The sequence below is a fragment of the Castanea sativa genome, chromosome 6 (genome assembly GCF_040712315.1).
Source record: "Castanea sativa cultivar Marrone di Chiusa Pesio chromosome 6, ASM4071231v1".
NCBI classification, from domain to species: domain Eukaryota; kingdom Viridiplantae; phylum Streptophyta; class Magnoliopsida; order Fagales; family Fagaceae; genus Castanea; species Castanea sativa.
Genome location: NC_134018.1, coordinates 39787267 through 39810915, shown reverse-complemented (window position 1 = coordinate 39810915; position 23649 = coordinate 39787267). Strand labels below are relative to the sequence as shown.

At 32.9% G+C, this 23649-nt stretch overlaps 1 protein-coding gene across 1 annotated transcript; it reads left to right on the top strand.

Moving 5' to 3' along the window:
- Positions 1-919: 919 nt before the first annotated feature.
- Positions 920-11271, top strand: LOC142637891 (protein DETOXIFICATION 19-like). The gene is made up of 7 exons (XM_075811854.1): positions 920-1204; positions 8820-9364; positions 9776-9862; positions 9951-10007; positions 10351-10589; positions 10685-10803; positions 10961-11271. Exons 1-7 carry the CDS (start codon positions 920-922, stop codon positions 11090-11092), a joined length of 1464 nt encoding a protein of 487 aa, XP_075667969.1. The 3' UTR covers positions 11093-11271.
- Positions 11272-23649: the final 12378 nt, after the last annotated feature.

Sequence of the window (23649 nt, the reverse complement as noted above, 5' to 3'; positions counted from 1 at the left end):
TTCAAAGGTATTTTAGTAATTTTTTAGGTTTCGGGGGTATTTTGGTCATTTTTTGAGTTTCACGGCTATTTTGGTAATTTTAAGCTTTCAAGGGTATTTTGGTAATTTTTAAGGTTTCGGGGTTATTTTGGTCATTTTTGGATTTTGAGGGTATTTTGATCATTTTTAAGTTTCGGAGATATTTTAGTCATTTTATGGGTTTCGAAGGAATTTTGGTAATTTTTTAGGTTTCGGGGGTATTTTGGTCATTTTTTGGGTTTTGGGGGTATTTTGGTAATTTTTAGGTTCTAGAGATAGTTTGGTCATTTTTTGGGTTTCGAAGGTATTTTGGTAATTTTTTAGGTTTCGAGGATATTTTTGTAATTTTTTAGGTCTTAGGGGTATTTTGGTAATTTTTTAGGTTTTAGGGAATTTCGGTCATTTTTGAAGATTTTAGAGAACTTTGGTCATTTTTACTTCAAGGGCATTTTGGTAATTTTGATAATTGGGTAATTTGGTGGGTTGAGGTTTACCCATAATAGTTAGGTTGGATTGGGTTTGGGTTGAAAGCAATTAGGTAAAGGGAAATGTTTGCAAGCACAAGGCAGTGCTTGTTAAGATTTCCTTTTTTGTGTTTCACTTTAAAAAAAAAAAGGAAAAAATTTGTTAAAATAATTGCCAAAAGAGATAAAAAAAAATTACCAAAAATTGAAATACTGACAAAAGTTGAAAAAGTCATCCAAAAAATTTCCAAAAATGTGTTATTAACGGGAACACAACCCTTAATTAAATGGGTAAATGAGTTTTAAATACCCAACATAATTATGCCCACCAACCCATTTGACACCCCATTACTCAATTCGTAACGCACCTAATAGCATTTAAGAACATTATATGGAGAAGAGGTTGTAGAAGAAAAACAAAAATTCTTAAACCAAATATGTCACCAAACACAAGTTCCGATAGTGCTGCACCCTCATTAGAGGCTAGCGATCACCATCACAGTGAAGAAGAAGAAACAAATAGAGGGTGTTGTAAGAATGTGTTGGATGTGGTAGAGGCCAAGACCCAATTGTTGTTTTCCCTACCAATGATTCTCACCAATGTTTTCACGTACTTAATAACCTTAATATCTGCCATGTTCGCCGGCCACCTTGGTAAGCTCGAGCTTGCCAGTGTAACTCTTGCAAACTCGTGGGTAGCTGCCACGGGCCTCGCTGTCATGGTAACTCTTTCTATCCTGTTCATGTCTTTCATTTCTTTTATTTATCAAGTTTTCCTACAGCAAAGATTTTATAATTTTTACCTCTTCATTAAAATATTATTTTTTAATTATTTTTTATTATCAATCTCATCTCTTCCTGTCTCTTTCTTCCCCTCTCTTTCTCTGTGTATTTCTCTTTTTCCAAACAAAAATAACCAAAACCACCCTCACCACAATAGACACCACCAGCCACCACCCCCATCAGAAACCCACTGCAAAAACCAAAACCCACTGCCAACCACCCATAACCTCAACCCAAATCAAAACCCAAAATCCACCAATTCAACCAAAAACACCAGATCAACTAAGACCCAAACAAAACAAAAAATTATCAGCAGCGATCCAACCACGATCCACGATCCAAAACCGGATCAAATCTCAGCCGCGATCCACGATCCACTGCCACCACGATCCACCGGTGAAAAGGAAAGAGAACCCATATATCACCAACCCACAAAACCACGATCACCGACCCATGATCACCATCACCACCAGCCCGAAAAAAAACCCACAAAAGCCATTACCACCCCACCCACAACTAGCACAAAACCCATCACCACCACAAAAGAGAGAAACAAATTGAAAGAAAGAAAAATAAAATTGAATAAAGAGAGAGTGATATTTTCAGCCATAGCTTTAAAAAAAAAAAAAAAAAAAAAAACTGAAGGTCCACATGACTAGAGCTATTCCTGCGATACCAACCTTACAAAGTGCAGCACGCGTTCCGTGAAGTTAATAGAGTAGCAGACGCATTGGCTAAGCTAGGAAGTGAAATGCAAGAGGATTTTGTAATCTGGAATATCTCTCCATCTGATGTAATCTCTTCTTGTGTATTCTGACTCTACTGGGGAGAACTTTTGTAGGCTTACTGCCACTAATTTAGCCATTTTGCCCTAGTTAAATGAAATTCCTATTAACCCAAAAAAAAAAAAAAAGTCCTGCGATACGAACCTCGAATAATATTTAATAAATTATAGATGGTTTTACAAGTTTAGAAAAGTTAAAAATAGTAAATTTAATTATTTAACTATAATTTTATACCTTTAAGAGTATTTCTAGCAGATTTTTCAAATTTTTATACTGTTTCATTCTTGAACAATGACTTTTACCTTTTAACTACGCACTTTTTCAAATTCACTTTCCAACAAATTCTCTATCTCATTTAAATATTATTTCTTCATTATTTTTTTAATATTTTTTTATTCTTTTTTTAATATTTTTTTTATTCTTTCTCTATTCATTCCCAACAGCTATATTTTTCAAATTCTCAACAGCTATATTTTTAAATCTCCCAACAATAATATTTTCAAAGCTACACACACAATCTGAATGAGATCCCCTGTATATGGGTAGCACACACACACAATCTGAACGAAAGTCCTGTATATGGGAAGCATGAAATTTGAACAAAATAACAAAAGCTTTAACACAATCAAAGCTTTAATACAATAAGGTTGAACATCACCCTTTTTTTTTATAAACTGCAATTTTATTAAAAGACTAAGAAGGACTACAAGCAGAGGCATCTCCCTTACAAACTGTCTCAAGTGAGGGGGGGAGATTACCATCAGAAAAACAAAAGGGGAAAATAGAGTTTAAAGCAAATTTCGCAGCTTCATATGCTGCAGAACAAAATGAAATTACGCAACTTCATGTGCTGCAGAGATTACCATCACCTTGGATATACAAATATAGTGCAATAGGATCACATTGTAGCAAAACAAAATGAATGGTGCAACAGGATCATATTGCAACAAAACAAAAATGGGTGACCCAATATATAAAACAAGTTTAAAGAGCTCTTTTAATCATATACAAAATAAGGGCATTTATGATGATAATAGTCTAAGAACGAGACCTTCGTTTTTCAAGGATTTCCATATGGCATTGATGAATATATTCTTGCTACACTGAAGACAACATACTTACATCCATCATTATCAGCTCTTTTTCTTCCTTCATCTGATTCATTCTCAATTTCTCCATTTCATTGTCCTCCTTCAGCCTTTCCATTCTCAATTTCTCCATTTCATTGTCCTTCTTCAGCTTTCCCATTCTCAATTTTTCCATTTCATATTCCTCTTTTGATCTTTTCATATCCAATTCCATTTTCATTCTTTATTTCAAGTTTTTTATCCTTAAGTTGAATTCGTGCCATCTTATGCTTCTGGTCTACAAGACGTCCTTTCTCAATACAAGTCATTTTCATCTCACTTATTTTTCTTCTTTCTTCCATCATGACATTCAATATGTCTTCTATATGTGAAGTCGTGCCTTCTCTCGACTTTTGTTTCTTCAATCTTTCTTTTTCGACCTTCGCCCCTGGTGGTCTCTCCAAGTTTATAATTGGAACCTATGGAATATCATTATCCTCTAAACTTATTGACTTTAGATTAGAAGGTGAAGATGCCTCAGATCTCCCTCTTTTTTTTGGTTGCTGATTGTTACCAATAGCCAACCATTTTGGTGAGTACTTTAATAAATTCCAGCAATGTTCACATTGAAATTTGGTATGCTGCAATACTTGATAGAGCTCTTTTGCTGCATTAAGCTGAAAAATTAACAAATAGCTTATAGTTACTATCTTGAAACAGTTGGAACAAATTAGCAAATTAACACAATTTCTTTATAAGATTTACCCTGTCTTCAATAGTCTTACCACTTTCATTCTTTGATTCAATTTGTGTCAAACACCCACAAAACTTATTGGTGCAAAGTTGAATCGTTGACCATCGGTTCATTAGAGAACTCATCGTATACTCAGAAGTGAAGGTCTTCCACTAGTGGTAATACTCCCAAATTCTTGACCAATATGTGGTTAGTGCTTTGCACTACATCTTGGTTGATGTTAAGAAATGCAGACACAAGAAGCACGTCTTCTTGTATGGAGACTTTGCTGCCACGTTGTAATTTCTTAGCTGTGGATTCAACTTGGGGTGGAGACATTTGGCTAAATACTTGAGCTTGTGGAACACTATCTTCACCACTTATATGTGAAGATCCTGACATATATTCATCATAACTATCTTCTAAAAGATTAGTGAAAGACGTGTCTCTTGGAATACTCGAATCCATTCCTAGTAACAAAAACAAAAACAAAAAAACATAGTCCTCAAATAAATGATAAATTATCACCATTTCAATCATATAATTCATTACAGAAGCTACAGTGACACATCCCCTGCCTTTTATTTTCATACCAACAAGACAATCGTAATTAAGAACAACAAGAAATATATAATTATGAAGGAAAAAATATCTATTGGTGGTAGATATTGAGGAAAGGAATACGTACTCTCTCCAAATTTGACTCTATAAATAGAGATAGGAATAGAATAGGATTCTAGCCTATTATGTACCTTAAAATAAACATAGTTCTTGAAAATTCCTTATAGAACCAATAAAGATGCCAATCCATTAAAGATTGAAACACCAATCCACTTATAATTCTACAATGTGTAAAGAATCCCTTTCATTCAGTTCATAGTTTATTGGCATCAAACTCCCAATTCTATCACAGTTTCAAGCAATTAACAATAATTTATCTCAATTACACAAAAACCATAAGGACCAAAACTACAATGATCGGCACATTCTAAAAAACTCAACCTCAAAGCTGTCCATAAATTTTCATTCTCAGCCCAAAATATTAACAGCACAAGAGATATCACAATTAAGACTGTACATTCAAAAACAATTTTCACAAAATCTCATGGAATCAAGCAACAGAAATTACCACATTCTAGAACTACACAACTCAATGCAACATGAACTCTTAGATTAGTCACTTACATTTTCATTCACAAAATTATTTACACACACACAGCTTCACATGTCAATTGCAACAAGAACTATAAGATTTTCACTACTTTTTAATTCATGGCCCACAAAATTCAATGCAACAGGAACTCATACATTTGTCAATAAATCTTTTAATTTTTAGCTATAGAAACACACATATTCATGCATTAGCAATATAAATCACATTCAGAAGCAAAAATTCACAGAATCATATGGAAATTATGACAATGCTCTTTAAAAAGAACAAAAACAAGAATTCCTAGAAAACATTTTCCAAAAACCATTCCAACCACATAGATATCAAAAACCCACCAAGCAAAAATGACAAACATGCAAAACCCAATATGAATTCAGCGATCAAACATCATTGCCATTACCAAGAATTCTTTAAAGTCAACGTAGTAGAGAACACAACTACAATCAGTGGGGTTGACCCCAACTCAAGAAAAAAAAAATTACTGGATCAAAAAATTTTGATTAGAGCTTGAAACCCATCACAATTTCAGCTACAAAAAAAACCCAGAATTCAGATTCTCAATATTTCCACACCAAAAAAAAAAAAAAGCAGAGATTGGTGGGAATCAAATGAGGAAAACGATTCTATTTTCTTTTTTGTTGTTTTTTTTGTTTGGGTTTTTTTGTTTTTCTTGGTTTGTGTGTGTAAAAGGGAATCAGATTAGTTTACTGACTCTAATAAGATTAATTAAATAGAAAAATAGAGAAAATATCAATAACAGAGTGAAAGACGGACAGAGACAAAAGAACAAAAAACCTAAACCCAAATAGTGGTGAAGAACAGTAGAAAATTATTCAAAACCACCAAATCATCAACGCATACGATAAACTAATAAATTCAAACATGACAAAAACCATATTAAATCAAAATTTTGGGTACCGATATTCAAGGTTGAGCCAATGTTTTTAGAATTCCTATCTTCATCACAGGTGGTTGAGCGAACTTCGATTGAAAGACACAGTGCGAGTGTTTTGTGAGAGAGAGCAACGGCAAGGGTTGATTTTGTGAGAGTGGAGTTTTTGAATAGAGAGAGAGCTGTGTTGATGTATTCTGAAGAGAAACCAAGAGAAGAAGTAAAAACGTTTGGATCAGAGAGAAAGAATAGTAAATTAATACCATTGGGCAATTTTTTAAGATAAAATAAGGTTATAGAATTGCTATAGTGTTCTCTAAATTAAGAGAATTATTGTAGCAACTTCAAAAAAATTTGGAAAAGTTTTGTGTATAAAGAACCTATTGGAGTGTGAATAGTAGTATTTTACTCCAAAAAATAGAGATACAACATCTGTTGGAGATGCTCTAATGTAGTGTTAAAAATATTGAGTTCATGACAGAGTCTAGGTATGTTTGATTGAAAGTAAAATATGATGGATAGAAAATAATGGAGAAAAAATAGAAGAGAAAGTAGGTTTGTGTATTGTTTGGTAAGGAGGGAAGGAAAGGAAATTTTTAGGTGGGGCCAAGCATTTTTCACCTAGGCCGGCACAAAATTTGCCTCTCTGAAATAGAGAGAAAACAGGGGTGAAAATGTCTGTTGAGAGAGAAAGACAAAAGTAACCCTCCTTTTTTGCTCTTACAATTTCACCCACCCCACCTAATTCCCACTTTCCTTGCTCTCATCATCAATCTTCTCAGACTCCTCTTTACAAGCATCTTCACACCTCAATGGTAATAATCAGAACATCTATTTTTCTTTTTTTCTTTTTCCTTCTATGGGTAATAATCTCAACTTAATTTTCTTTGTTTTTTTTTCTTTTTGTTTTGCTTAGCAATATTAATTTTCTGCCCAGTATTAACTCAAGTTAAAATCTTTGGCTTAGCAATATTAATTTTGCCCATGCTTTTTTATGATGTTGCCCACGATTTTAACTAGATCTTTTCTGCCTAGTATATATGAATTGTTGAACTTATATATTCAAAACTTTGTTGCTCACGTTTTTCTTCCCAGCAAAGTTAATACATAATACAATTTTTATTGCCCATAAAATTTATATTATATATAATAATAAAGAAAAATAATAAAAATTTGTGTAATGTAAATTTTTATATTATTTAATGAATATAAATAAATCTATTTCTTATCTATTAGGTAACAATAGCATATTAGTCAATTTATATAAACTACATTTTCTATTCTCTTTTTTTTTTTCTTCATCCAAACAAAAGAGTTTTTCACCTTATCACTTTTTCACCTCTACAACTAAACACACACACAAAAAAACAAAATTTTTTTTATCCTCTCACTTTTTCACTCCCAATCAAACAGAGCATCAATCTATTAAGAGAATGATTAAGACCAAATGAGGGTGATCATACATACCATTGAAGTGACATAATTCTTACTTTTAAATTTATTTTAATGAACAATGAAAATATTTCATGATCAAAGCACTGTGGTACAGTTGCATGAGCAGACAAAACAAGAAAACACAGAAGGAAACAAAACTATACCTGCAGCCAAAGCTGACCCACTAGGCACTAGCAAATACTAACACAGAAGAGGCCTAGACTAACAGCTAAAATCAAACACAGAGTACGGGGATGGTGATCCAAAGGGTACAAAGAACTCTGCTTTGAATATTGGTATGCTTAATGTTCATCTTTTGTACAAGACAATCTTGAATAGAACTCTCTGCACCAGCTGATCTTGAGTGCATATGAGCCTGTTTGGAAAACCAATTTAAAACCAGTTTTATTTATTTATTTTATACAAAAAGTGGTGGGTCTCATTCATGTTGAAGTTGTTTTTAGAATTTTGTTCTCATCCTTCTCTCATTGATTCTAGCAAATTCTATCAGCCACGTGTCACATGTGTAAACCATCCCACACCAGACAAGCTTACAAACAACCTTGCTGGAAATTGTGACCTTCGAGCTTATTCACAGCCCAAACCATTTCAGAGTTCCAGTCCCTAATAGACTCGTTGGTAAGACACGTTTTGTGCTCTCGGAGAGAGAGCACTCAAAAAATAATTAAGTGATCCCTTGCTTCCGGCTTGCTCCAACAGAGACCACAATCCACAGCAAGGTTATCTTTAGTGGGGAGAGCCTGTTTTGAATGGCCGACCAAATAAATAAATGAAAGAGTGCTTGGGGATATTATTTGTAAACCACACAATCTTACACCAGTTATTTTGAGGTTTGCTCAATCAAACAGCCTTCTTGTGAAGGATGAGGTTATTTGCAACAGCTTATTTTGCTTAGAATTTAAGCTAGGAAAATAAATAAAATAAAAAAGTGAATTTTTAGGAAGTGTTAGCTCGTAGCTCACTCTATTGTTAGCAGCATAAAAAATCAACTGGTCATCAACAAAACATAGGTGAAACAGATTCACTATTGTTACTTTTAGGATGGTACTTGAAACCTATCCATCCTGCTCTTTTTTGCAATATGAAACTTGTGAAAACCGTTATAATCAGTACAAAGAGGTAGGGGGACAAAGGATCCTTTTGCCTCAACCTCTTTTTCACTTCAAAATATCCAAATAAGCCACCATTTAAAGCTATAGAGTATTTAGGGTAGATATACTTGTTAGGACTCCTGCTGGAATGCCAAAGAAGATTTTGATAGAAATTCACTGCCACACTTGTTATTCTGGTTCATAGTTAAGACATATTACTGCTCCAACGGTTTTGACCGAAATTGACGTTGTCCACCTGAAACGAAACCGAACCGAACTGTGGTTTCAATTGAAGGCTAACTATTCAATGATACTCCATAGTTGACTCTTACATTATAATTATTTGTTTTTTCATTCTAGATTGGGTTAAGTGGATCACTTGAGACACTTTGCGGGCAAGGATTTGGAGCAAAAGTATACAGACTGTTGGGGATTTATCTACAAGCTTCTTGTATCATATCCTTCCTTTTCTCTATCATCATAGCCATTATCTGGTTCTATACAGAACCTATACTAATCTTACTTCATCAAGAAACTGAGATTGCAAAGACAGCCGCTCGCTATATAAGGTGTCTCATTCCTGGATTATTTGCATATGGCTTCCTGCAAAACATCTTGAGGTTTCTTCAGACACAATCTATTTTGTGGCCCCTGGTCATATCCACAGGTCTACCATTGGTTATTCATACTGGCGTTGCATATGCTTTAGTACACTGGACATCTCTCGGTTTTGTGGGAGCTCCATTGGCAGCTTCAGTTTCATTATGGCTATCAGTCCTTATGTTGGCCATGTATGTGACTTGTACAAAGAGATTTGAGCATACATGGGGGGGATTTTCAGTGGAATCATTCCAATACATTCTTCCAAGCTTGAAACTAGCCCTTCTCTCTGCAGCAATGGTATGGTAAGTGTGCTTTTAATTCTATTGTGTCCGCTATTCTAAATGATTATGCTTTTTTTTAATAATTAAAAAAAAAAACTGTGACATAGCGTATTTTGATATGAGAATATATTTTAGAATGACAAAACATAAGGCAGTCTTGTTAAGATAGATAATATGAACTAAACACTCACCAATGATTGATGAAGTGTTCTGAATTTCAGAAAATTTTCTTTATATTAGTGATATACCATGGCCAAATGAAATTCCAAACTGATCTCAAATTAAACAGGCTAAAAGAACCCGGTCCATACTGAAATTAGCGTTATGACCAAAATTACCCCAGTACATAAGTTGAGCCCTAAGACATGGTATCATAAGTACAGTCATGACCTTATAACTTTCACAAGTCCTCTAATTAGAAAATTTTGTCAATTTGGAGTACTGGGCTTTCGATATTCTGGTTCTCTTAGCGGGATTGTTGCCCAACTCAGAAACAGCCACTTCATTGATTGCTATGTGGTAAGCTTCACGGTCATTTTCCCTAGCTGTATCAGTTACAGACTTGATATTTTTGCTTTAATAATTCTTTTTTGGATTAAAACTTCAGCGTGAGTACAGATGCTATCGCTTTCATGCTCTCATATGGTCTCAGTGCTGCTGCAAGGTTAGTTTGTATAATACCGTCGTTTTAAGTTGTCTTATTCTTTTTAAGCTCTGCATTTCCTTTGACAAAACTTAAAAGGAAAATTCCTCCAACCCACTATGTATGCCATGATTGAAATAACCATCAACATGTACTTTTAATCACATGAATTTTTTAATAGTCATGTGACTTGTTAAGATGACTTGTTAAGAAGACTTAACAAGACCTGTGATTAAGTACATGTGGATGGTCTCTAAAAGCCACATAATTTGTTGGCAGAGATTCTTCAAACTAGTTTAGAGGAAAATTTTGTCTTTTCTCCGGTATGTTCCAAATATTGAAAAAATTTAACTTATTGTGACAGCACAAGAGTGTCAAATGAGTTGGGAGCAGGCCATCCCAACCGGGCAAAGAATGCCATAGGTGTGAGTCTAAAGCTCTCTCTCCTTGTTGGGGTCACACTTGCTTTGGCTATTGCATTTGGTCACAATATATGGGCTAGTTTCTTCAGTGATAGCTCTGAAATCATTAAGGAATTTGCTTCAATGACTCCTCTGCTTGCAATTTCAACACTCATTGATTCAGTGCAAGCTGTCATTTCAGGTCTGAATCATACAATTTTCTACAATACGCTCTATCTACCTCATCATTACAAATTTACATTTTCAGTTTCAAGGCTAATGGTTTTGACACTGCAGGGGTGGCCAGAGGATATGGTTGGCAGCACTTGGCTGTTTATGTTAACATGGCGACCTTCTATATCATTGGTTTACCAATTGCATGCGGCCTTGGATTTAAGACGAATCTGCAAGCTAAGGTGAGCTTATATCATGATACGGTGAACAAAGTATCTACACATCAGTTAACATGTCCGCATAGACGTACAAAATTTGATTTTTCTTCTTCACAAATTTGAGAAACAATCAACTAAAAAATTTTTGTAATGTTTCCTTTGTGTGCATTATGTTATACAGGGTTTTTGGATTGGCTTGATCTGTGGCCTCTCCAGCCAAGCTGTTGCCCTCTTTTTAATTACACTGCGAACCAAATGGGCTAAACTAAGCCTCCCCGAGAAAGATAATCTAGAAAACCCAGTTTTGGTTTAATTGAATGACAAGCTGCGGAGAAGAGATGAACAACATGGCCTGCTTAGGTGAACTAGGCTGGGTTTGGATAGCACTAAAAAGGAAAACCCAGGGCAGCTCCTTTTTTTTCTATGGGTCTCGTGCACTGTTCACGAGACTCACAAGTACGGATTTTAGCAAATTTTACTTTAAAATTAGGCCCCACGATACAATTCATACATTTAAATTTATTTTGTTATAATGTTTTCAGTTTTCAATTTTCAGCAATAAATAGTATCCAAATAGACTCCTAATAAATGACCAATGACACAGATTATGTTGCACGTGCATTTTGTAGTGACAAGTTTTAGCATGTGGTCTGGCAAATATTTCACCATATTTGACAGAGATCCCATAGAATTTAATAGATCTTTGCTGAATTTGGTGATAACCTCTATTAAGCATGGGTGTGGATTCGGATTCGGATTTTGGTGCGGGTACGGGAGTTGGCAATTTTTTAAAAAGTAGGGTGCAGGTGCAACAGACTGTGGCGATTAAAAAATTATTAAAAATAATTTTATTTATATTTTTCTATATATTGCTAAGCTTATCTTTTTATATAATGGTAAACATATACCAATTTAAGAGTAATGGTAAACATATATTAATAAATTTAAAAGCATATTCATATATATTATTATAATGTTTACACAACCCCAATTTTAGCCCAATAACATATTTATAATATTAAATTATTTTCCTTCAAAATAAAAAGTAATGAGGTGATAAAATCAAAGTATTAAAGAATAATAAAAACTAATGGGTAAAGGTGATAAAATCAAAGAATCAAAACCTGTATTTTTACTAGTTTCACAAGTTTCAACATTTTCTATCTTTTTGACTTTTCAATTTTTTCTTCTCTTAGAAGGCCACATGAAGCAAATGAATGGAGGCCGGCGACATGGTGGCAGCCCGTTTTGGTTGGAATTGGGCTGTATCGGCCATTTTGGCACCTGTTTCCGCAAGAATCGGCCTAGTTCAGCATGAATCGGCCTGAATTGGCGTGAAATTGAAAACGGGGGAAAAAAAAAGAAAAAAAAAACGCGGCATGGACACGTTGTCAATCGCATCGCGCACCGCACACTGTGTTGGGTGCGAGTGCAACGACCCTGGAGCCGCACACATACTTTCTAGGATAACCTTCACGGATCTAGTGACAGGTGCATAACTATGTACAATTGTGGGGGCCTTCGCCCCCCAGAAGTTTTAAAAATATCTCCATTATTGCTAAAAATTAGCCTCATGTCATTAGGTTTCTTAGCATTATAAAGACTATATATAATGATGGCAGTCGTATAGTTTGTGCCATCATCCTTAACAAAGAGTTTTTTATTTTATTTTATTAAATCTAAGCAAAAATGGCTATAAAATCTTGATAGGTACAAAATTCTTCTTCAATTTTTCTTTTATATTTATTTAATTTTTTTTAATGATTTTTCCATTTTAATTTATTTAACAAAATGATAGGGACTTTATTCACTAATTTTATCTAGTATATTCTGGCCTTAAATTTGTCTTTGGAATAACATTTGGAGAAGCAAATCTATAAATTGATGTACCATTGTGCTAATATAAGAATTGGTACATTCAGACTTAGAAATTCTCAATATATTACGAGTTGGATGATATTGGTTGTTTAACTTTGTTAGTATTTTGAGTGCTAATTTTAATGGAAGATGCTTTTTTTTTTTGAATATTTTTTTTATACATCTCTATAGTAAACTAGATAATGTCCCTCGCGATACGTGGATGCTTGGTAATTTCATTTGAAAATAATTTTTATTCTTTAAAGACCCATATATAATATTCATTTTGTTATATTGTATTTATGATATTTCCTATAATATTGCTAAATTCTTTGAAGTTTAATATTTTTAATTCATATTTTATAATTTTTTCTTATCCTAGAAGTAATTTCCGACTATTGAGTGGGTTTTCTTTACTAATCTATATATAAGAGATTCGAATTGCATAGTTATTAGAAATTTCTAGGAATCTATACCATAGTATAAATTTAATATTTAAAATAATAAAATAACATCTTGATAAAAGGTAGACTTTATTTCTAAAACCGAACACTTCCTCAACCACTTCATTCTCACCACCAAATCTCAAACACTTTGTTCATAATCTAAAAGAAAAAATAATAATTATTTGTGTACCAATATAAAGAGAATGTAATCAAACAAAGAAAAATTGGTTAAATATACTTCAATTCATCAATTTTAATTGCCTCTAATAGGACCTTTATATCCTTTTAAAAAAAAAAAAAAAAAGTAGAGAGAGAGAATGCTAAAATTCAAGAAAAGTATAAGCTAAAATTGGGAGAACTGATCTTGTATTATTAATTTTACACATGAGCTTTGTCTTTATATATAGAAGTAGAGCATACTAACTAACTTACAATCGTATATCAAAACCATAACAGAAAATTAAATAATTTGAAATTAATCCTAACAAACCGCAACAACTATAATCAACAACACTAACCAAAAAAAAAAGATTTAGTTGGATAAGTATCATACATAAAAGATACATGAGAAAGAACATAAAAATTATGTGAAGAACAACTTAATTGTAGCTTTGATGGAGGGAACTAACAATATGATTGTAGTTTGTACACCATTTGCACACTATTTTTAAATAATTGCAACTAAAGCTGAAATAATCTTGGTTCACAAAGAAAACTCCAAAATAATTATAATTTTTTACTTTTATGGTCGAGGATAATACCAATACTACACTAAATAGTAGTCAAGAATTACAAAGAAATGAAGAAATTGTGAGGGCTAAAACAAAATAAAAAAGCACCTAACCTATGGCATGAAGATTAAAGGTCTATTTGGATACCGCTTATTTTGTTGAAACTGAAAACTTATTGCTGAAAGTACTGTAAATAAAAGTAAAAGTTAGTTAAAATAATACAGTAGGATCCATGAATAGTATTAATAAGTGCAGTGGGGCTCATGAATAGTAGCAAAAATAAGCTGAATAGTGAAATAATTTTCATTTTTTTTGGTATCCAAACGGAGGCTAAAGGCTATGGGTAGGACCGGTAGGTATATATAAAGTAGCAAAAGTGCAAGAAATGAAAATGGTGAGTGGAAACATGAAAATTTTTGTGCTTTGTGAGAAAGAGGAAAGTCTTGAAACAATGAACCCAATAACATAAAGAGTCCTTATCTTTTAAATTTTAATTAGCCCTTATCTCTGACGTGGCACTTGAGGAATGTCTTGATACAATGAATCTAAGAGAATAAAGTTTTTTTATCTTTAGAATTTTAATTAGTCAATATCTCTAATGTGGCACTTGAGTAAAGAATTTATGTGAAAAAAAATTCATTGTCAAAGAGAGCGCCACATGGTAGAAATTCATGCTTTCTCACATGTGGTCACTACTTTTATATATACTAGTTTATGACTCGTGTGATGCACGAGAAAATTACTGAAAATGAATTCTAATGAATACTAAGCAATTATGCAAAGTACCATTTAAATTAAAAGACAAATATTAGTGAATGTTGTTATCCTTAGCTGTTTTTGTTACATCTAGAGTTTCATATCTAAGTTACTACAATACTACTTGTAGCAACTGAATATCACAATATAAGTATATTAGAAGAGGTCAAAACTTATATTATCTTCAAGCTCCCTTTAGCCTTATATAGTCCTCAACAAAATTTATTTTGTATTGAATTTGATTTCAGAGGGCTTATTCAAAATTATTTGAATTAAACCTCAGAAATTAGAAAAAAAAAATATAACATTACAACATTATAGCTGATTAATATACAAATAAACTACCAATTTAATATGATAAATCACTATTAGTAATTTAGTAAGCAAAAATTAACAAAATTAAAGTTGTTACCCATTTAACCTAAAACTTTTCATATTCTAAAGTTGTCAAACACCTATTAACAAATAGCTATTGATATAAAATATTCAGTAATTTCTTCAGTACCGCAAGTTGTTTATGCTGTAAAAAATTTAAGAGAATAACACAACAAGCATCTTAAACTCTTTCTTGCTTGGATCCTACAAAACAATAAATATATATATATATATATATGTAGGGAGGCAACCAATTATGATAGTGTTGGAGGCAAAGTAAAAGATTAGAAGAAAAAAAATTGAAGAAGCAAGCAGTTTGGCTAGCATACCAGCTAGTTAATTTATATCAAAAGACATAAAAATCTGAGAGGCAACCAATTATGATAGTGTTGGAGGCAAAGTAAAAGATTAGAAGAAAAAAATTTGAAGAAGCAAGCAGTTTGGCTAGCATACCAGCTAGTTAATTTATATCAAAAGACATAAAAATCTGACAATCAAATAGAATCCATCTTAAAAGTAAATAAATACATGTGGTACAATTAGATAAATAAAAGTTATGTCAAGATGATCAAGTTTGGCAATGAAGACGATGCAACAGCTATTGGTGAGGGTAATCTCTATCTTAAACTTGTGATAATGATGAAGATGCAGCAACTACTAATTATGCATATCTAATTTTGATTCAACTACAACAAAAATGACAATAATTACCATAAAAAAATTATATAAAAAAACAGTCTTCTTTGATATAGCACATCAAGGGGAATAAATAATAAACAAACCTATGAACTAAACAAATTTCAGACACATATAAACAAAAGTAGAACACCCACTAAAGTGTTTCATTTCCTTAGACAATGTGGCTTAAGTCACAGTATGCCCTGAAATGAAAAATTATGAAGATAAAAAAGATATTGTGACACTTCACAATAAAAGTTGGGTAATAATGATAATATTTAAGGCACTGTGAGAAATGATGTAGCGCTGGGATCCCAACATAGTCTTTTTAATGGAGACTAAATTGAAGATGAGTTCCATGAAAAGAGAGAAGGAGAAAGCTGGTTTTGTTTTTGGTTTGATTGTTCCAAAAGCTCAAAATTGTGGAGGTTTGGCAATGCTTTGGTAGAGAGAGATCAAGTTAGAAATCATGGGATATGGGGGAAACTTCATTGATACAATAGTTACTGATGAGTCTTCTGATTTCAAGTGGAGAATAACCAGGTTTTATGGGCACCCTGAAACGCATAGAAGAAAAGAGTCTTGGGAATAGTTAAAAAGCCTGAATAGAAGATTCCAACTGCCATGGATTTGTTTTGGAGATTTTAATGAGATTTTGTCAGTAAATGAAAAATGGGGAGGGGTGCAAAGATCCCAAAGGCAAATGGAAGGGTCCAGGTCAGCAGTAGACTCCTATAAATTCAAGGATTTGGGATATACTGGTCCAGACTTCACATGGTGTAATATGCAGAAAGGGGATGACGGAATTTATCTAATAAGACTAGATAGGGCTTTGGCAACACAAGACTAGATTGAAAGATACAAGGAGGTTCGAGTGCACCACATTGTGGACTCCACATCTAATCACTTTGCTCTACTAGTCTCGGATTCCTTTACTCCTCGACATCCTAGAAAATGCCAGTTTCACTTCGAAGCAATGTGGATAAAAAAGAGAGAATGCAGGGACATAATTGAGGCTGTTTGGGAAAATAGTAGAAATCAAAATACCCCTTGTGGTATGGTCGAGAGACTCAATCAGTGTGCAGCTGAGCTAAATAGGTGGAATTTGGCCACCTTTGAGAAGGTACCAAAGTAGATCCCGAAAAAAAAAAAAAAAAAAAAAGGCTCTTAACAATATGGTAGCAAGAGACACAGATGGTAGTATGGGAAGAGAAATCAACAAGCTAAGAAGGGAGATTATGTGGCAACAACAAGCAAAGGTTCAATGGCTTGGGCTTGGAGATAGAAACACGAAGTATTTCCACTCTAAAGCATTGAGGGGGAAGAGGCCCATCTATTTTTGGGTTAGACCATGGAATCATTTAGTTGATTTATGGTGTAGGTGTAGATGAGTGGATTGTCATGGAGTTGGTCAGTTGTAAAATCACAAAAATAACGTGTAAAGAGAATATATGCATACAACAAGTTTTGTGACAATTTTGTCATGTAGCAACAAATATGGTTATATATAATTGTGTAAATATAATATGTGACACTCGTCTATAACGAGTTTTGTTTTTGCATTTGTGACAGAGGATTCAAAATTCTCTTTGTTTATGCCCCATAAGTCAATATCTTTTACCATTACTATATATTATTGCAAAAGCCAATTCCTAAATCTCCTCCCTTACATCTCTCAATTGCTTAAACACAAATTAAACTTATTCTAAAATCAACATATTTAAAATAATATACTAAGCAATTCTACTTTATACTGACGCAAAATAGAAGGGGGAGAAACCGATATAAACACAGCATAAAACCTTCCAAGAGAAAGAAGATTTAAATTTTTTTTTAAAACCTTTCTTTCCTAAGCACAAAAATGAAGTGTCATAAACAAAACTAAACTCTTGATTTGTGGCATTCCGAGTTCAAACTATAGGAAATCCTCCAATAGTCCACAAAGAATTGATGCATATGATTAGTGTTAAATCTCTTTTGTGCAAATGCAAACATTTTACATGCAAAGTGCAATAGTAATGTAACTTCTTCTTTTTTTTTTTTTTTTTAAGAATACTAACTATTAACACACACACTCACACGTGGAGAGGAGAGAATGTTTTTTTTGTAAAAAAACTTACAGTGATGTATATCTAATGTAACTTTTTTTGACAATGATGTTTTCACTTTCCCTCATTTTAGGTGGATGATATTAATCGAAGTCATTGTACGATTAAGTGGATGGAAATAATTGAAGTTATCACAGAATAGGACCTTTATTCCCATGTCTTTTAATAACGGTTTTCCTCATAGCCACATGCATTTTTCAAATCCATTGATTTTTTTTTTCTACGTTACCGAGGAGAAAGAGATTTGAATAATTGAATCTTGAAGATTTTTGTTAGAAATACTAAAAAATGCTGATTAAGTTACACCTATCTTTGCAGTTATAAAGTATCTCTAAATGAGTTACCCAACATGCCACATGCCACATCATCTTATCATATATTTAAGAATAACAGAATTATACTCAATCAATTCTAATATCCATATATAAATCCAACCAAATTGGGAATTTATTGAGATGTTATTAAGTGTGGAAGGATGTATTGAATTTTAAGTAAAAAACTGATGTGAAATCACTTATTGGATGGTGTAAAACATGAGTTTTACACCCTAGCTTATAGAATTTAATCTCTTTCTAAATTATTTTTCAACTAAAAGAAAGTTTGATCAATCTCTGTAAACCTTAATTAGAGATTTTTTCATTGTTTCCTCCCAAATAAAGGATAAGTACAGAGCAACATGTTATAGTCAACAAAATGAAAATTATTATTTTTTCATTAAAAAAAAATCTCACATTGCATCAACGTCTCATTAAAAAACAAGAAAAAAAACAACTTCCGGATTGAGTGGCGCATTTATTTGATTGGGCCGCACGACCATGTCAAAATCAGATTGGATCCGGTGCAATTGCTAAATGCAATTATACTGAACAATTTACCTAATCCCCTCACAAATTATTTTTACTCTTTTTGATATTGAATAATAGAGATTAAAATTTGCTTTTATTAGAGATTTTTTCATTGTTTCCTCCCAAATAAAGGATAGGTACAGAGCAACATGCTATAGTGAACAATATGAAAATTATTTATTTTTTCATTAAAAAAAAATCACACATTGCATCAACGTTTCATTAAAAAAAAAAAACAAGAAAAAAACAACTTCTAGATCGAGTGGCGCGTTTATTGGATTCGGCCGCACAGCCATGTCAAAATCAGATTGGATCTGGTGCAGTTGTTAAATGCAATTATACTGTACAATTCACCAAATCCCCTCACAAATTTTTTTTTTTTTTTTTTTACTTATTTACTTTTACTTTATTTACTTGTACTTATTTTTTTATATTGAATAGTCAAGATTTAAAGTTGCCTTTTACAACTTTAAATTTCAACCATCCATACCAAATGCATCAGGTACCATACAAATGAAGTAGCGGCCCATTGACAACAAAGGGAATTTAGTAGGCTATAGTATAGATATGGGCCTAGTCTTTCTGCTATCGTGCTCTCACGAGTGCTTTTGATAGATCAACTGTAGTATCTGATACTGGGCTTGGGTCACCCATTAATTGCTATAAGGGATTTCATAACTGCTTCAATTTGTGCTTGAACGGATACTTACTCCCATTTTCACCTTTCACCCTAGAACCCCTTTTACTAAAAAAATGCAATGGTCCAGCATTTTCTCACCCACCCGAAAGGAGAGATCTGATTAGAAGTGATTAAGCGGGAAAGGGAAGTTGTGAAGTTATTCCCTTTCATAAAGTCAGTGTTTTGCATAGTGAGAGCTTTGTTTATTGAGTATACAACTTCTGGGTCTGTTCAAGTTTGGATTTTGGCTTGTGGGTTTTGGAGGATAATATGACTAAGATGGTCAGATATATTGTTGTGACAAGTTTTGTACTTTATTGTATTTCATGAAATGGAACAACATAAGCTAACAAGAGTCACAAGTTTTTTTTTTTTTTTTTTTTGAAAACTGATATAGATACTAATGTATGATTCATAAATCTTGTTGTCTTCAGTCTGCTATCTGTGCTTCAGTGCAATTTAGTTTTCTGGTTTCGTGTATATAGTAACTCGCATTCATGTTGAACACCAAAGCAGATTTCTATGCCTATGATTCACATGGCTTAAAAGCTGATTTGTCAATGTCAAATTATCGATCACCAGATGGGTGTCTAGTTATCTTGATAAGTGTTGTTATGCATTGGGAATTTTGTACCTAATTGGCAGAACCTGCCAATATTTAGTCTATACAATATTGGCAGGTTCTTAGGAGTTAGGACCAAATCCTCAGGGACTGGATTATCTGAAACTGAAAGAGATGGGAATAGATTTTGTTATCAAATTCTGGGAGAAGACTCTGGCTGTTGAGGTCGACTAGGATAGAGCTGATCATGGGCCCGAAGCGGCCATTCGTATGGGCTTGCCCAAAGCCCATTCTTCTTTTTATTAAGCAATTTTTTATATCCGATTTTATTTAGGAATAGGATAGCCAATATTTATTTACACGTATCAAATAAATTCAAAACCCTCTTTTTTAGTTCCTCGTTTTTTTTTTTTTTAGAAGATAATTCCTAGTTCTAGACTTCTAGTTGGTAAAGGATTACTCACCTTCTAGATAATATGATCACTCATAATTTGTTCTTATCATTCTAAAACCTCAATATCGGTTGAAATACACATAAAAGTAATTTGTGGTCATGAAAAATACTCTTGGTCGAGTATGACAACCGAAAAGAATGTACAAAAGAAACAACAGCCTCCAATCTCTAACTGGTGCTTTTGCTAGTAAAATAATCCGAAACCCAAGAACCAAAGCCAAGGCTGGAAAAGTTATTAAAAGAAAAGTTTGTACTTGAGGTTCTCAAAGCCTTGCAACTGGATACTAGAGGCTCCTATTGTCTGCCACCATACACTTGCACTACTAATTGCCACTTGTCAATCATTCAATTACTAAAGTTGACTGGTTGCTTTTTTTCAGTTTCCAAACATCTACTCCAGCTACCTAAACAACTAAAAATATAACAAAATAAATAAAATAAGAGAACGGTAAACCTTCCATTATAAATTTATAACTGGTTCGGTCACTTTTTGGGTGTCGTGGGGTATTTTGGTCTTTTTTTTTGTGTTTTGGGAGGATATTTTGGTCATTTTTACAGTTTCAGGGGGTATTTTGGTCATTTTTAAGGTTTTGGGAGAGTATTTTGGTAATTTTAAGGTTTTGAAGGTATTTTAGTCATTTTTCGGATTTTAGGGGTATTTTGGTAATTTTAAGGTGTCAGGGGTATTTGGTCATTTTATAAGTTTTTGGGTTATTTTGGTTTTTTTTTTTTTTAGGTTTCAAGGTTATTTTGGTCATTTTTTGGATTTTGGGGGTATGTTGGTAATTTTAAAGTTTCAGGGGTATTTTGCTCATTTTTTGAGTTTCGGGGTATTTTGATAATTTTTTGGGTTTCGGGGATATTTTGGTCATTTTTTGGATTTCGGGAGTATTTTGGTCATTTTTTGGGTTTTGAAGGTATTTTGGTAATTTTTTTGGTTTCGGGGTATTTTGGTCATTTTATGAGTTTTGGGGGTATTTTGGTCATTTTTTAGGTTTTTGGGGTATTTTGGTTATTTTTTAAGTTTCGGGAGTATTTTGGTTATTTTTTAGGTCTTGGGGGGTATTTTGGTAATTTATAGATTTTGGGTATTTTGTTGTTTTTGAAGATTTTAGAGTACTTTGGTCATTTTTACTTTAGGGGCATTTTGGTAGTTTTGATAATTTGGTAATTGGGTGGGTTGGGGTTTACTCATAATAATTGGGTTGGGTTGGGTTGGATTTGGGTTAGAAGCAATTAGTTAAATAGATTTTAATGGGTAAATAAGTTTTATATACCCAACTCAATTATGCCTACCCCAAACCCACCCATTTGACACCCAATAATAAAATGTAATGTCTATACTCTATACGTCCCACAACGTAACAAACAATTTTTTTTTTCTTTCTACACCGTGCTTACTTTGTTGCTCTCCATTTTGAGCTCAATATATGTTATAAAATTGCGAGAGGTTTGGGTCCAATGTTTTAATGCACCGGATCCGATCGAATGATGATACGTGTCTAAAAATAAATGTGTCATAATCCCAATAGGTCCAATATCACTGGACACTAGACCTAAGCCGAACCCTATAAAATTAATGTGTTTTTAATATGTGCCTCATTAATTGTTAAGATAGATAATTTATTTTAACTGAACTTTTTTGAAATTCCAAGTGGCCACTAATTATTATGATAGTTTTGATGATAGTAATAAATTTTTTTCTTTATTCACATATAATTTTGTTTATTAATCTGTGTATCGCAAGGGCTTACAAATAGCACTATAAATTATAAAATTAGTTTATGCCAGTGCAATGCTTAATTACAAATTAGAGGTGGATAATCAATTTTAAAAAAAGGTGGATAATCAAAATTATATATATATATATATATATATATATATATATATATATATTTGTTATGAAAAGGTAATAGGAATTTATTTGTTCAATGTCACCGTTTATAATGGGAAAGACAAAAGAAGTGGTATTGAGTATTCTTAAGCAAAACAATGGTCTCCTCGTTTCTATTACATTTTATAGGAACAATACTAACTAAAGAAATAAAACAAAAACTCGTGCATAATATTGAATATCTACTGAGATCCATGTAATTTTCAAGGGATAAATATTCTCTGACTTTGTAATACACAACTACGAACTATTAAAATAACTATGAAAGAGAAAATTCATTTAATCGTGTAAAATATTCCTTGAGGCTTAAGAACAAGGGGTTGTAGAAATAAAAAGGGGAAAATGCCTATACACCCCTCTAAACTTTTAATTACTGGCCAAAATATTCTTTAAACCTTTTTATTTGTCAATTTACTCATAAATTATATATATATATATATATATATATATATATATATTTATTAGTTTGGCGTTAAAAAACTATCAGAATAAAGCATGCAACGATCATTTTGATGACTATTCATTCAGCGCAGCACAAAGTAGATCAGTACTACTCTGCTGTGTCCCAACCTGATCCAACAAGATTTTCTTTTGCATTTCCCAGGCCAAATTATACAGAAACTGTGCCATGTGACTGTCCATTTGTAGACATCAAAATATTATGATGTATTTACAGTCGTTTGATTGATCATGATCAAATACTTGTGGTCAAATTAGTTTGCATTTGATGACATATCAACAACGGACAATCAGCAAATGAAATCAGCCATATGCCAAGTCTTTTAGTTACCATGACTCACATATAAATGACACGTGTTCAAGCCACGTGGCGATGTCAAATGAAGAAAGCCATATGGCAATGTTAGAAGAAAAGTCTTATATGGAAAGTTCTTATTAAATGAAAAACCAAATTAAATTCATAATTAATTCTCAATAAATGCTGAGAAAAAATTCCAAATTAAATACTATTGAGTTGCCTATAAATAGGGGATTCTCATATGAGAAAAGGGGAGAAACTTAGAGTGAAAAACCCTACTGACACTCTATCAAAATAGAGAGTCATCTCTAAGTCCAAAAGAACACCCTTGCTCCCTCAAAATCAAGGCTTATTTCTACTTCTTCAAATCAAAGTAGAGATTTTCCTTCAATAGTTCAAGATCAAGCCAACGGCCCTCAACTCCAAATCAAAACCCAAATACATCCAATCACACATCCAACTTGGAGACATCAAAGTTTGTTACACTATTTTGTGATCGTGTGATTCTTCTTTTATGAAAATTTTTTGTACACCATTATTCCCAAATTACATGGCTAATATAGAATCCTCAAAGACTAAATCCCGTTCACAGAGTGCACCAAAGCAAAGGCCACCAAACTCAATTGAGAGACAACCTAGTCAGCGTATATCAATGGAAGGTAGGAATGTCTCAAGGCTGTGCGGATGCAGCAATCTTCTTCACATGTAGGTTCAACTACTCAAAACTA

Bases quoted from the DNA above. Each gene is read 5' to 3' on its own strand.
- LOC142637891 (XM_075811854.1), top strand. From the start codon at position 920: ATGTCACCAAACACAAGTTCCGATAGTGCTGCACCCTCATTAGAGGCT. The intron at 10,590-10,684 runs GTCTGAATCATA...TTGACACTGCAG, and splicing joins AGTGCAAGCTGTCATTTCAG to GGGTGGCCAGAGGATATGGT. The intron at 10,804-10,960 runs GTGAGCTTATAT...TATGTTATACAG, and splicing joins AGACGAATCTGCAAGCTAAG to GGTTTTTGGATTGGCTTGAT.